This window comes from Myxocyprinus asiaticus, chromosome 25 (genome assembly GCF_019703515.2).
Source record: "Myxocyprinus asiaticus isolate MX2 ecotype Aquarium Trade chromosome 25, UBuf_Myxa_2, whole genome shotgun sequence".
In the NCBI taxonomy this organism is placed as follows: domain Eukaryota; kingdom Metazoa; phylum Chordata; class Actinopteri; order Cypriniformes; family Catostomidae; genus Myxocyprinus; species Myxocyprinus asiaticus.
Window position 1 is genome coordinate 13,328,020 of NC_059368.1, and position 14,281 is coordinate 13,342,300.

Below are 14,281 nucleotides of genomic sequence, written 5' to 3' on the forward strand. Positions count from 1 at the left end.
CCTTTAACTCCACACTATCATATGAACAAAAATTCAGTAATGATACTGAATTATCATTTAAGCTAAAAAAAATAGCTTCATTTCGAGTTGGACATGACTGAAAGTAATGACTTGCTTGATAATTCATGTTAGTTCAATAACTGCTTTGACAGATTCTGTGAAAGATTCATTGGACCAATTCCAATCTTAAGTTTAAGAAAGTTTCCAGATCGTACTTACACTAGTTGCACTGTGAACAGTGTATCGGAAAGTATTCACAGCGCTTCTTTTTTGCCACATTTTGTTATGTTACAGCCTTATTCCAAAATGGATTAAATTCATTATTTTCCTCAAAATTCTACAAACAATACCCCATAATGACAACGTGAAAGAAGTTTGTTTGAAATCTTTGCAAATTTATTACAAATAAAAAACGAAAAGAAAAAAAAAAAACACATGTACATAAATATTCACAGCCTTTGCTCAATACTTTGTTGAAGCACCTTTGGCACCAATTACAGCCTCAAGTCTTTTTGAGTATGATGCTACAAGCTTGGCACACCTATTTTTGGGCAGTTTCTCCCATTCTTCTTTGCAGGACCTCTCAAGCTCCATCAGGTTGGATGGGGAGCGTCGGTGCACAGCCATTTTCAGATCTCTCCAGAGATGTTCAATCGGGTTCAAGTCTGGGCTCTGGCTGGGCCACTCAAGGACATTCACAGAGTTGTCCCTGAGCCACTCCTTTGTTATCTTGGCTGTGTGCTTAGGGTCGTTGTCCTGTTGGAAGATGAACCTGAGGTCCAGAGCGTTCTGGAGCAGGTTTTCATCAAGGATGTCTCTGTACATTGCTGCATTCATCTTTCCCTTGATCCTGACTAGTCTCCCAGTTCCTGCCGCTGAAAAACATCCCCACAGCATGATGCTGCCACCAACATGCTTCACTGTAGGGATGGTATTGGCCAGGTGATGAGCGGTGCCTGGTTTCCTCCAGGCATGACGCTTGCCATTCAGGCCAAAGAGTACAATCTTTGTTTCTCATGGTCTGAGAGTCCTTCAGGTGCCTTTTGGCAAACTCCAGGTGGGCAGTCATGTGCCTTTTACTGAGGAGTGGCTTCCGTCTGGCCACTCTACCATACAGGCCTGATTGGTGGTGTGCTGCAGAGATGGTTGTTCTTCTGGAAGGTTCTCCTCTCTCCACAGAGAAACGCTGGAGCTCTGTCAGAGTGACCATCGGGTTCTTGGTCACCTCCCTGACTAAGGCCCTTCTCCCCCGATCGCTCAATTTGGCCGGGCAGCCAGCTCTAGGAAGAGTCCTGGTGGTTCCAAACTTCTTCCATTTACAGATGATGGAGGCCACTGTGCTCATTGGGACCTTCAATGCTGCAGAAATTTTTCTGTACCCTTCCCCAGATCTATGCCTCGATAAAATCCTGTCTCAGAGGTCTACAGACAATTCCTTGAACTTCATGGCTTGATTTGTGCTCTGACATGCACTGTTACCTTATATAAACAGGTGTGTGCCTTTCCAAAATCATGTCCAATCAAACTGAATTTACCACAGGTGGACTCCAATCAAATTGTAGAAACATCTCAAGGATGATCAGTGGAAACAGGATGCATCTGAGCCCAATTTTGAGTATCATGGCAAAGGCTGTGAATACTTATACCTAAGAAATACATAATATCTTTCACTTTGAAACTATGGTTTGTGTTGCAGTGATGAATTGAGATGCAGGAAACACTGTCTCACACACCAAGTTGTTCTCGTCCTGGAAAGCATAATGTAACGTAGTGATCCACTGGCTGTCCCCGTTCACCAGCACGTCCCGTTCCTCCCGAAAACATGCCGTCTGAGGAAACAGGACAAAATGTCAAAGAAAACCACATTTCACTGTAAGCAATCAAAAATGAGCCCCACATACATAGACTGACCCCCAACCAAAGGGTCTACTGAGAGGAATGGTTTCTGAATCATATAGAGGAAGGAGTTTGTTTTAACTGGTGTCTCATGTCATGGGTAAAGATCAACACTCTACAGGGAAGCTAAGGAATGACACATCAGGAGAATAGTAGAAACGCCTGCATCAGCTAATCCATTGCTCTTATTCACAGCTGAAACCCACCTCAGCCCTTTTGAGCATTTCCCATTTGTTGAGGATCTTCATGGCAAATACTTTGTCTGTATTTTTCACCTTTACTACCGCAACCTGTGAGGAAGACAAGGACATCAGTTCTGATAATGTCATTTTACCTGGAGACACTGGTCTTATTGGCATTTACGAGTGTATCTAACTTCAGGCACTTTTATGTCCAAGGGGTGATTTTTTATTTTTTTTCAAATGATTTTCAAATGTTTCTTTTTGTCAAATTAAGGCCACATCAACTCTAATCTGTTTAAGTTTGAAACCTCCTTTTCATTTTCCTAACGTCATCGTTTTCCAAAGCATGCGGTTATGGAAAATGTTTTCGAAAGTCTCCGTTTTCGGAGGAGGACAATGTTGTTCTAGTATGAATGAGAATAGACGTACCAAAATCAGTGCTTTCAAGCTAAATGGATTAGTGTGGACATGTCATCATTTATTTTTGCTACTTTTCAAATGCCTTTCATGTAGAGATTTTATTGTTTTACCCTTGTACCAGACCCAGATTTCCAAATAAAAAAATATGAAAATTCTTCATAAAAATATGAACTCCAAAATTGTTTAAACCTATTATCATCTAAACAAAGAGTGAAGTAAACATACTTATTGTGTGAAAACAAATTTTTACACAAATTATGACTGCCCCACAATTGTGGCATAATTTCAGTCACAACCAACTGTTTTGCCCTAATATTTTATCTATAAAAGCTGTTGTGTATAGGCCTATTATTCATATCAAGATGGTATATTTGGCATATCATTCCAAAACTGTCAATATTTTATTTAATGAGGCCAAGTTTTATTTAGCTTTCATTCTAAACTTGCTGAAATTAGCATTCATAGAAGAAAAGCACAGCATATTAATGCCAGAACAACTAATCTCCTAATCTCTAACCTGCAGAAACCTTGTTGAACACCAGAACATATTGAGCTAAAAAGCATAATAAATCCTATTTCGAAGAAATGAATGTTTCGACTTTGAAGAAATGCACTTATGCAGTACCATTCTCTATTTGGTACACTAAAAAAATGTGTGGTGAAGTAAATATAGTAGAAAATATTAAGTACTTTCTACATTTAATTAAGCATGAACTTGAAAATATTAAGTAAATTCTAAATTTGTTTTTAATTCACATATGTAAAAATTAATGCTTTAGCTTATAAGTTAATATTATTGATGAGTATTTGTTATTTTTACAATGTGTCATTGTGTATCAATCCTAAAATAATATATTTAAATATTAAAAATATTTATTCACTCATTTAAGTAAAATGTATTGGTAAATAAAATGTTACTTAAAGCTGAAATATGTAACTTTATCAGTGTTAAAATCTTTTCTTCTATCCCAGCTTAATATGCAGAGACAACTATAAGCAAGCAAACAATGTGTCCCTGTGGTGCTATAAAAATTCCTGTGTTTGCTTTGAGGGACCCTTTTAGACCAAACCCACCAATATTACTCAACTAATGGTGTTGGGGGCGGAACTTTCTCTTTGTCTGAACAATGGCAGCTGAGGGAAGTATTCAGAAAGCTGTTTTGAAAACATCGTTTATTTTTTGCAATTCCCTTTGGTGATGCTAATGTCGCAGAAATTACATACTTCAGCTTTAACTTTTCAAAGCTGTTGTTTCCAGCATGCACCGGATTGAATAACTGATGAGCTTGCATGGTTTCACTGTTTGCAAGTTTATTTACACCATTTTTATTTTTTATTTTGCTGTAAAGTTTGGTACTTCTTGTCTTGTGAAATCTTAAGTTCATTTTCTACTCAAAATGACTCGTTTATGATTACAAAATGTTTTAACATACATTGAAACAAATTTTTTTTTATTGTACCATGTGTTTTGTGCACTAAGTGCTGAGGAAAGCTTCCATATGTCATGTGGTACATTATTTAACGTGTTAGTAATGAAATGTGGAATGTTTTAGTAAAATTTTACTGAGCTCATTTTACTATTATGTGCATCAGATTTCTAAGTAAAAGTTGGTGAAATGTTTAAGTTAAATTTACTCTCTCACTTAATTTAAAATGATGTCATGAAGTTAAGAAGATTTTACTTAATAATATACCATTAAAATTAACTTAAAAAATTGTGTGCAAAAACGTGCAAAATAAAAAATTAAGTCTGTGGTTGCTTGCTTTAAATGTTAGTCAAATGGTATCTTCCTGTCTAAGTGGGTGGTACTTGGCCAAAATAACTTGCACAATACACTAAAATTTGCGCTGTTAGTCAAAAGTCTGGCTGTGCGAGACTACATGCAATATAATTCAAATGGAAAGCCTGTGAATGCCAAGAGATCAGTAGTAAGAACCTAATGATTATATCTAGAATCTGCCTTAAAGAGAAAGTTTATAGCATTAGGTTTTGTTAGGTGTGTGATATTTTTTACTCTATTAAATGATGACCAGACAACACAACAATGTTCTGGCAATGTCCCCTTAAGTGATTTGATCAGGAAGAAGCACAGTGTTCTTGGCTCAGACTTGCCTTAAGGGAGACATCTTTAGAGTTTTTTGGTCTTTGCTGTCAGTCAAGTATGTGGTGACATCTTCAGAAATCCCATTTCCCACACCCTACACATCAACTCACAAATAAAGGCCATTTCAACAAACTACAGAGACATGCAGTGCTCTAAGCCCCAAAATGAGTCTCACGAGTCACGATTAGCAATTTACAGTGTTTTGCCATTGCTGAGATGGAAACATTTTTTAGACCATTCGTTGACTGTTCATTGGTGACGTCACTGTTCCGTGAACATTTCCTACTTGTCAAAACAGAGACTATTTAGCAGAGACGGTCCACTTCTATTAAATGAATGGAAGAAATTGGAATGCCCCACGGCAGCCAATGGTCAACGGAAAAAATACAGCTTCATCACCGCTGCCTTTAAACACCGAGCGTGCCTCTCCTTGGGAGACCTGTCTTTATTTGCTGCCATCTTCGCGGGTCCAGGAACGGAGTGGTGAGGGTTGCGAGTTAGATGCATCACCGGACCCGCACCCCCGGCGCAAGTTAGATGCGATGTCGGGGATTGGAGCACGCGTCGCGGACGGGATGCTTGAGTGAAGCCGGCACCACAAGCGCCTTGGACCAATAAAATTTTACTGCTTATTTGAAATGTTCTTTTATCATAATCTTGACCAACCGTTTTGGAGATTTGGGTCTTTCTCCATTCAAGTAGATAGGAGCTGCACTGTTATAACGCTTGTTTACATAGAAAAATAACTGCCCAAACTGCCCAAGAGCATTCCAAAAACTGCCGCTTAGTGGACCAACTTACCTTGAAAAAGAGACTTTGTTGAAAGGATCCGGAAATTCGTTCATTTGTTTTTTTTACATTCTTGAAATGGTCTATAGAAACCTTTTATCTTCCAACTGACTCTGTGCTTCATCTTCAGATTAGAAATTCAGTAGCAGTTACTGACTCAGAAGGCTGCATAGGAAATGATGTCATGGGCCCTTCTTTTGCTTGCTCAAGTCTATCGTAATCCATCAGGAGATGAAAGTGTGTCACTGATCCTCAATCTGCCTGAAGTGTTTCTTTGCACAGTTTCTCACAGCTGCATTGCTTCCTTTCTCGTGTTATTTTGGAAATGGCACCACATCAGACAGAACAGCCTTTCTGCAAAGGTTCTATGAGCTGTTGATTCCAGATGGACTGAAGTGAGCAGAACCTAGGCCGGAAACCCTGTCCAGGGGTGTGTCAGAACATTCCCTTTGAGGGGGGTGATGATGAATCGTAGCTTACCAGAAATTGACAAGTAGACAAAACACATTTGGCCCAGTTAAATCTACTGAAAGAAATAGTTCACTCAAAAATGTTAATTCTGCCATCATTTATTCACTGTCATTTTGCTCCTGTATGACTTCCTTGCTTCCATGGAACACAAAATGAGATGTTATGGAGAATGACAGCCTCAGTCAATATTCATTTTCTTTGCATGGAAAAAAAGAAAAAGATGTGATGAAAGTGAATGGTGACTGAGACAAACATCTTTGTGTTCCACAGAAGAAAAGGGGTTTCATATGGGATTGAAGTAAATTATGACAGAAATTTCTTTTTTGGGTGAACTATGGAAGACAGGTGGATTGTTTGGTAAACTATTTGAAAACAGTCATAACGTTTGCTATACCATTGGTGCCACTAGTGGCGCAGAAATGGACTTCATCTTTAAGGTATTTGATCTCTGAGGAATATAATAGATCTGCATGTTAACACAGCATGGGCAAACTTGAGACCATCCAAGTGCCACAGAGCTGTTTTCTCAATCACTATGAAATAAAACCTCAATAAAAATTCCACAAAACTGTTTGCTGGGGTTTTAGAATGTGGCTCCTGTCCAACGTTCGAGCTTCATGGACCATACTGAGCAGCCAGGCCTCACTAAAGTAACCTAATAGTGCTGGTTTCCAGGCCTACCTGTCCACCACACATTCTCCAGTGACTACATCACACTACAGTCATTACAAAAGAACATCAGCTGCCTAAGGCTGTTAAAAATACTGAATGAAGAACTTCCTTACACTAAAACATGCCTGTGCTTATGGAAAATCAGAATAATGTTACTCATTCAACAATGCTGACTTGATAACATGCAAAGGCACTGTTATGGGATCTAATAATCTAGAATGTTCCACAGAGCACAGGCACAATACATACCTCTCCAAAAGCTCCCCGTCCAATCACCTTCAGGATCTCGAAATCTTCCTTGCGTAAGCGCATCTGTTTGATATTGGACGTGAAAGGTTTGGCTGTAAAAATGAAAAGAAAAAAGACAAAATCAGTCAAAAAAATAAATGGCAAGAAAAAAATGGAAATCAACTAGGCTTAAAAGGAATTCTGATGTAGTTGAGTGCGTTTACATGAACATCTGCTTATTTAAAAAGAACGACAACGCAAGATGTATTTTGGCGTAAAATATAAACAGACATGTGCATAACACTTGCGCAAATTGCATAAGTTAGTAAGAATGCCGGTAAAAGTGTTTAAATGCAATGCATAATCAGGGAAATGGGCAAAAATCTACGTGTGCAGGTCGCTTTATGCTAAAACCGTTAATGACCTTGCCAAACATTGTCAGCTTATTAAGCATAATAACAAGACCGTTTACATGCATACCAATACAGTGATTACTCCCAAAAATCTGTTTATTTAAAAAATGCAACAAAGCAAGAATTCCGCAATTACATGACATTTGAAATAATCGTGTTATTTATTCTTTTGATGTCAAAACGTGAGGAAGAATGCGCACAACACGTGCGTACACTGGATAAGCCAGTAAGGACGCTGGTTAAGGTGTTTACATGCAATGCAAAATTGACATAATGGGCAAAAAACTAACCTTGTTGATTGGCTTATTCTTATGCCATTTATGACCTTACACCGATAAAGGAATGCCGTTTCATGCCTTTACATGTACACATGCGTTGTCTGCTTTTTAAGCTATAAGAACGTTTATGTAAACACGCTCACTGATAAGGGGTGAAAGGGGTTATAAAGTGGGAAATGCGCTATTTTTGATAAAACCACTTTTGGTCAACACTTGAGTGAGTACTTGCCCAAATGGCTGTCAAGACATAAATAATTTGCAAAAGACATTTGGATTATTCTCTGTTTGTTGCTATGATGACATATGTTCCAAATCCATGTCATTTCCAAGTTTGGGCACAGGGTGTAGCCATCCTAGATGGAGGCCTGCAATCCCTGCTCAGATATCTAACAAGTGGGGAAAAACGTGGTGGGGAAAGACGTGGGAACAGAGGAGGGCATGGAATGATCTCAACCGCAGTGCGATATGGATAAAAGTCTGCCACGTTTATCCTCAGCAAGAGCACAAACAAGTCTCCCACACCTGCCGTCACTGAGTCCATGCAGATTTAAACTTAGCATCTCAGAATGAGGTAACAGTGACCTTCCTTTGTAAGTACATCCTGTGATAAATCCTTACCTCATCTAATAGCTCTTATACACATTACTGAACTGTGATGTCACTAAATCTTTCCTCGAGAGCACACATGGTGTAAACTGTCACTGCTGCACACTCCTGCAGCACAATTTGGACTCAAAACTCTCGTCCAATCAGCATTGTGCACATAGGGTGGGGCAGCTCTGTTGCCATAGCAATGCTGGGTTGTGCAGAGGAGAGAAATTCAAACAAGTCTGGTCTGCTGAGAAAAAAGGAAATGCCTGTCAGACTTAAACAAACAGGTCAAAGTGAACTCTTTTTAGAGTCTCGGCTTATTTGGCACATTCAGATTGAGAGAACTCTGACGAAAGTCTCCCAGAATATCCAGTGACCCCAAAAAGTATTTAGACCGTTAAGTAATTCATATTTTCATTTTATTAGATACCAAAATATCAAAGCATGTGGCAAACAAATGATGCTGATCTTTTCTGAGCCGTTATTTAGCCGTTTATGCAATTACTTATACTACTTAATAATTACAATAATTAGTGTCAAAGACATTTTAATGAATGTATGAAATCAGGTCCCCTTACATTTACACGTGTCCTATAGAAGAGTAACCAAATGTGTAGTTTATCAAATTAAAGCTGAAGTGTGTAACTTTTTCAGTGTTAAAATACTTTCTCATTTCGAAGCTTGATATGCAGAGACAACTACAAGTAAGCCATTTCTAAGTTACTTTTCTCGAAAATTGTAAACACTGTGTCTCTGTGGGGCTGTACATTTTTTTTTTTTTTGAGCTACCCGTCCATCCCAACTCAACAACATTGAGTCAACCAGTGATGCGAGTTTGGGGTGGGACTATCAGTTCGTTCAGTCAACAGCAGAAGGGGGGTGTATCCGGAAGGCTGATTGAAAACAATGTTAATTTCTGCAATTCCGATCGGTGGTGATAGTGCCGCAGACATTACACACCTCCACTTTCATTATGGACAGGTTCCATTGATGTTTGACAACCAGGAAGTGTCCAAATACTTAATTCTGAACAGTATATCTATTGTTTTGCATCATGCAAGTTAAAACCTAACATATTCTTTTTGTGAATATAAAATATTTGTTATCTAATGCAATGGCATGCCTACATTTTCATGTATTTTTAAAACTCATCATATAGACATTCATGTCTATATGAAATGGAAAACTATTTTTAACAATGTATTTTTGTATGTACTGTATATGTACCCAGAATAGTATGTATATTTTCCATTAAATGTTACGTTTTCCTTTACTAAAACTAGCTTTGCTGGAAAAATATGGCATACAATGCAAAACATACTGATTTATTTGTAATTTTCAACACATTTACTGATGCCATTTGATTAAACCTCATAAATGTTAGCCAGCTAGATAATGTTACCTTAATGAAAAGTTTAAATAAGCAGAATGCACAAGAACTATGTTTAGTACATTATAGAAATTCAGATGTTTAGTCACTTACTAGCCCTAAGATTAAAAGAATGTGAGACTAAGGCACATATCTACGTAATTAAGGCATCTAACAATCAGGTAAATACGGTCCCTAAATCCATCAACGACACATTTAAGACATTCTACTCTAATTTATATACAGCAGCAGCCTATCCAGATGAATCCCTGTGTAAGGAGTATTTAGACAAGCTGAATCTACCCTGTATCTCACAGATGGACAAGGATTCTTTAGATTCTCCTCTGGGGTTAGATGAGTTGCATAATGCTTTAAAAAGTCTCCAGAAGGGTAAATTGTCTGGTTTAGATGGTATCCTTCTGATCTTTATCTAGAAATTTGGGGCCTTGTGGGCCCAATTATGTTAGATTCATTTAATTTTGCAATTAACTCTGGAACATTCCATAGAGACCAGAAAACAGCATTGATTTCTTTACTATTGAAAAAAGGAAAGGATCCATTCGAATGTTCTAGTTATAGGCCGATTTCCCTAATCTCATGTGATTTAAAGATATATGCCAAAGTGCTTGCCATCCGTCTTGAAGACGTCATTCATTGTTTAATCAACGAGGATCAGACTGGCTTTATTAGGGGCCGTCTTGCATCTGATAATGTACGGCAGCTTCTTCACATAATCGACGTCGTAGAATCTTACCCAAGCCCATGTGCTGTTTTTTTACTTGACGCTGAGAAAGCCTTTGATAGGCTGGGGTGGACTTATCTGTGGGCGGTATCAAGATGTTTTGGCTTTGATATTAACTTTATTTCAATGGTCAAGATGCTTTATCATTCTCCTTTGGCATCCGTGCTGACAGGCAATGTGATTTCCTCCCCATTTCTTCTACAGCGCGGAACACGGCAAGGCTGCCCACTCTCCCCATTGTTGTTCTGTTTATCCATTGAACCCTTAGCACAAGCGATTAGGCAGTCTAATATCCCCTCTATCAAGATTCACGGTCATAGCCATTTCATATCGCTATATGCGGACAATATCATTTCATACCTAAATCATTTTGATACTGCAATCCCTCTAATTATCAATCACTATTTTCATGGCTTAGCAGGCTTTAAGATAAATTGGAACAAGTCAGCTTTAATGCCGATCAACAATATTGATGTAAAATCCCCTATACCTTCATTCATCCCACTGAAAAATTCAGTGTTTTATCTGGGTATTAACATTAAAAAAGAAATTAGCAAGATTGCCAGTGATAACTTTAATACTATTCTAATTAGGATTAAGAATGGTCTTCAAAGATGGAACAATCTCAAGGCATCTCTAAAAGGAAGAATTTCCACCATCAAAATGAATGTGCTACCTCATCTTAATTTTCTGTTTTTTTATGTTGCCGCTTTCTCCTCCCCTAAATTACTTCAAGGATCTTAAGTCTATGATCTCCAGATTTATCTGGAACGGTCGACGCCCTAGAATTAAATTATCCACACTTCAGCAATCCAAACTCACAGGGGGGAAAGCAGTACCAAATTTTGAGCTATACTATCGGTCATTCCAAATTAGAGCCCTTCATACATGGCTCGACAATCAATCTACGATATTATGGAGAACAATTTAATCTGCCAAGGTAAAGCCACATAGGCAGCAAGATATTTTATTTTGTGGCATAAAGAACAAAACAGCTCATTCTAAATTTGGCCCCATCGTTGCAAATTCTCTCAGGGTTTGGAAAAGTCTAGAGCAGCATGTTGGGGGCTTTTCTAATTTCTGCCGTACCACACCCCTATGGCATAACCCCAACTTTTTAAGTGGAAATTGCCCATTCGTCCAACCCTCTTGGGCTGCCCTGGGTATACACACGTGATGATCTCTATGATAACTCAGGCCTTTGCTCGCATCAGACTTTAAGAACTAGATTTTCTCTGCCTGCTTCTTCATATTTTGTTTATTTTCAGCTTAGATCAGCCTTAAAGGCATATGGAGTACCTTGGGCATCCCTTCGCATCCCTTGTTGGATTGTCTCCTCAATCTATAGTAAACTAATTGAAAATACCTCAAAGCCTCTTCCCATCTTATCCACATGGAACCGCGAATTGGACTCGTTTAATATAAAAGTGGATTGGGACACGGTGTGGTTTAATCTCAATTTCACTTCCAAGAATTAAGCTCATTAACTTACCCATTACAAAACTATTCTCAGAGCATATGTAACTCCCTATAAAAGATTCAAAATGAAACTACAACATACATATGACTGTCACATTTGTAACACTGCATCTCTGGGTACCTTTCTTCATATGTTTTGGGAATGTCCAGTTGTCTCACATTTTGGGTTCATGTAAATTCTGTTCTGCCATTCTTGCTTGATATTTTTTACATCCCTAATCCAAGTCTATGTCTTCTAAATGATGACTCTGATTTGTATTTAAGTTTAATCTAGAAGAAAATGTTATTTGCTGGGTTTACATCCGTGAAAAAGTCAATTACACAAAATTGGTTCACACCCGGTATTTGTACAAGACTGTATTGGACTCACAGTTTTCTGAGAATCGTAAATCTGGAATGCTCTACAGCACGACTCGATAAGGCTATTCCTGCACCTGGAATTCCCTTTCTTTTAAGATCCTGGACATTTTAAAGGATCTGCAATTGAAATGTTTTTCCTCTGATGTTGTTTTGTATGTGCCTGCCACGGACTCTAGCACGGTTATTTTATTCATTTATATATTTATTTTCTTTCCTCCCCCATGTCTTTGGATCTAGCTCTGGATCTTCATGCGTGTTTGTTTTGTTATGTTTTGCTTGTTCCAAAATAATAATAAAAATTTGATCACAAAAAAGAAACTGAAAGATGTTTAAGTTTTCGAGGCATAAAAAACATTTACAAGATCAACAAATGTAACAATTCAAGACAACGCTGCATTGGCCTGATAGTGCAAGTGACAATTCCATCAACTGGACTGAAACTATCTCAAACTGACCCTGGACCAGCAGTCCATCCTTATTGATGAGCCCTAATAACAACCAGCCATTACAAAGTAACTTCTGAGACCTGCAAATCCAAAAAAAAAATAAAAGTGATGTTAAGCTTTTTAACAATCTCAACCATAACAAACACCTGACCTTTGCAGGTAATTTACCTGGGCTCTTTTGATTTGGGTCAGTAACTAACTAACCACCAAGACACCACCAAATACACCCCAGCAACCACCTACTATGTAACTATGTCCTAGCTACTGCAAAGCAATGCCCTGGCAACCAACAAAAAGTTTTTAGACGCTAGCAGCAAGTTTTACACATAATTTTCTTAAGAGAAAATATTCCAAGTTATTCATTTCTAATAATACATACAAGCATTAAAGAAAATGTTTCACACACAATATATTTTTTAAGTAATGGTTCACGCAAAAATGATCATTCTCTCATCATTTCAGAACACATATGAAGATATTTCGATGCAGTGTTTGTGTACAGCATGTATATGTGCGAGGACGTGTAATCGAGCTTCAAATTATAATCACGCCTAGGATAATGCATGATTTAAAGTAAAAATGGACTTACATTTTAGCCTGTTCTGACTCAAAACCAATTGTATCGCTTCAGAAGACATGGATTAATTTATTTCTTTACGTACTTTTTGGAGCTTGGAAGTGTTTCACACCATATCTCCTTCAAAATATCTTTGTTTGTGTTCTGCAGATGAAAGAAAGTCATATGAGTTTGAGATGGCATAAGGGTGAGTAAATGATGAGAGAATGATCCTTTTTGAGTGAACTTTTCCTGTAAGGGGTGCAGTACTAGCATCTGTCTTTCATAGCAAATAAGTGGGTAAATCACCAAGGTACAATTGGTGCCTTCCAGGCATTTTGGTCCCAGCAGGCCATTCATTACTCAGCCAGGTCATTACATCTCATCACAACTGCTCCACATTTCTACTGTAATTACAATCATGCACTGAACCACAGCTAATCTAAGAGTCAAAACAGTCACATATCACAGGTCAGGTACTCCATCACACACCCTGTAACAACACCAATACAACTGAGAAAGAGTAAAAATAATACCCGACATCCCTAGAAAGAATCAGCCATACTTGGCCTCAACAGTTTTGACACGGGTTAGTGGCAGCCATATGTTAATATACTTGTACCACTGCAGTGGAGGTCTTCTGCTACATCCGACAGACTCTTGACTCAATAATGTACAATATACAATAATGCATAATGCTCACAACCAGTAACCACTGAAGTGCTCAAATGCTCCTCTGTTCCACAGGCAGCCATTCACCACAGAAGTGTGCAGAAAATACTCCACATGCACTCATAAATCAATCACTGTGTAACCACACTAAAATTAAGTCTTAACATGGGATCAGCAAGGAAGGTTGAGCAAAACTACCTATGTTTAAAATTGACTAGATGGTGGATTGTCTGAACAAGTGAAAGACTGATATATAGGTCAGGCTGATTTATCAACCAATATCTGTCTATAGTTTATCGGCATCGGCTGATAACTGTGTCAGCTTGGCCGATCAACAACAGGCATTCGGTTTAGTGTCAGTTCCAAAATCTACCAACAGTCTTTTCAATGAATGATGCACATTTTCTGTTTCAAATATTCTTTGATAATTTAGTCAATTTATTTTTTGTATCTTTTGTGTATTGTGTGCATCTTTTCTGAAATCATTAACTTGTATTTTTTATTTTATAAAAAACTTTATTGGTCGATCAATCAGTCTTAAGGAAACCATGCATAATTAGACTGGTTTCGATACACTTGACCCCAATTAGACACGTTTTTAGAAGCATTAAC

At 38.0% G+C, this 14,281-nt stretch overlaps 1 protein-coding gene across 5 annotated transcripts in view; it reads right to left on the bottom strand.

Moving 5' to 3' along the window:
- The window catches only part of cdc42bpab (CDC42 binding protein kinase alpha (DMPK-like) b), a 93,540-nt gene that overhangs the window by 47,212 nt on the left and 32,047 nt on the right, over window positions 1-14,281 (bottom strand). For 4 of the 5 annotated variants that reach the window (XM_051655056.1, XM_051655058.1, XM_051655059.1 and 1 more), the window contains 3 exons: window positions 6,785-6,876; window positions 2,103-2,186; window positions 1,734-1,829 (listed from right to left, as the gene is read on the bottom strand). In XM_051655056.1, the coding sequence (XP_051511016.1) occupies window positions 1,734-1,829; window positions 2,103-2,186; window positions 6,785-6,876 (272 nt within the window). The remainder of the gene's footprint in view (window positions 1-1,733; window positions 1,830-2,102; window positions 2,187-6,784; window positions 6,877-14,281) is intronic. The other variant, XM_051655060.1, reaches the window with a different exon arrangement.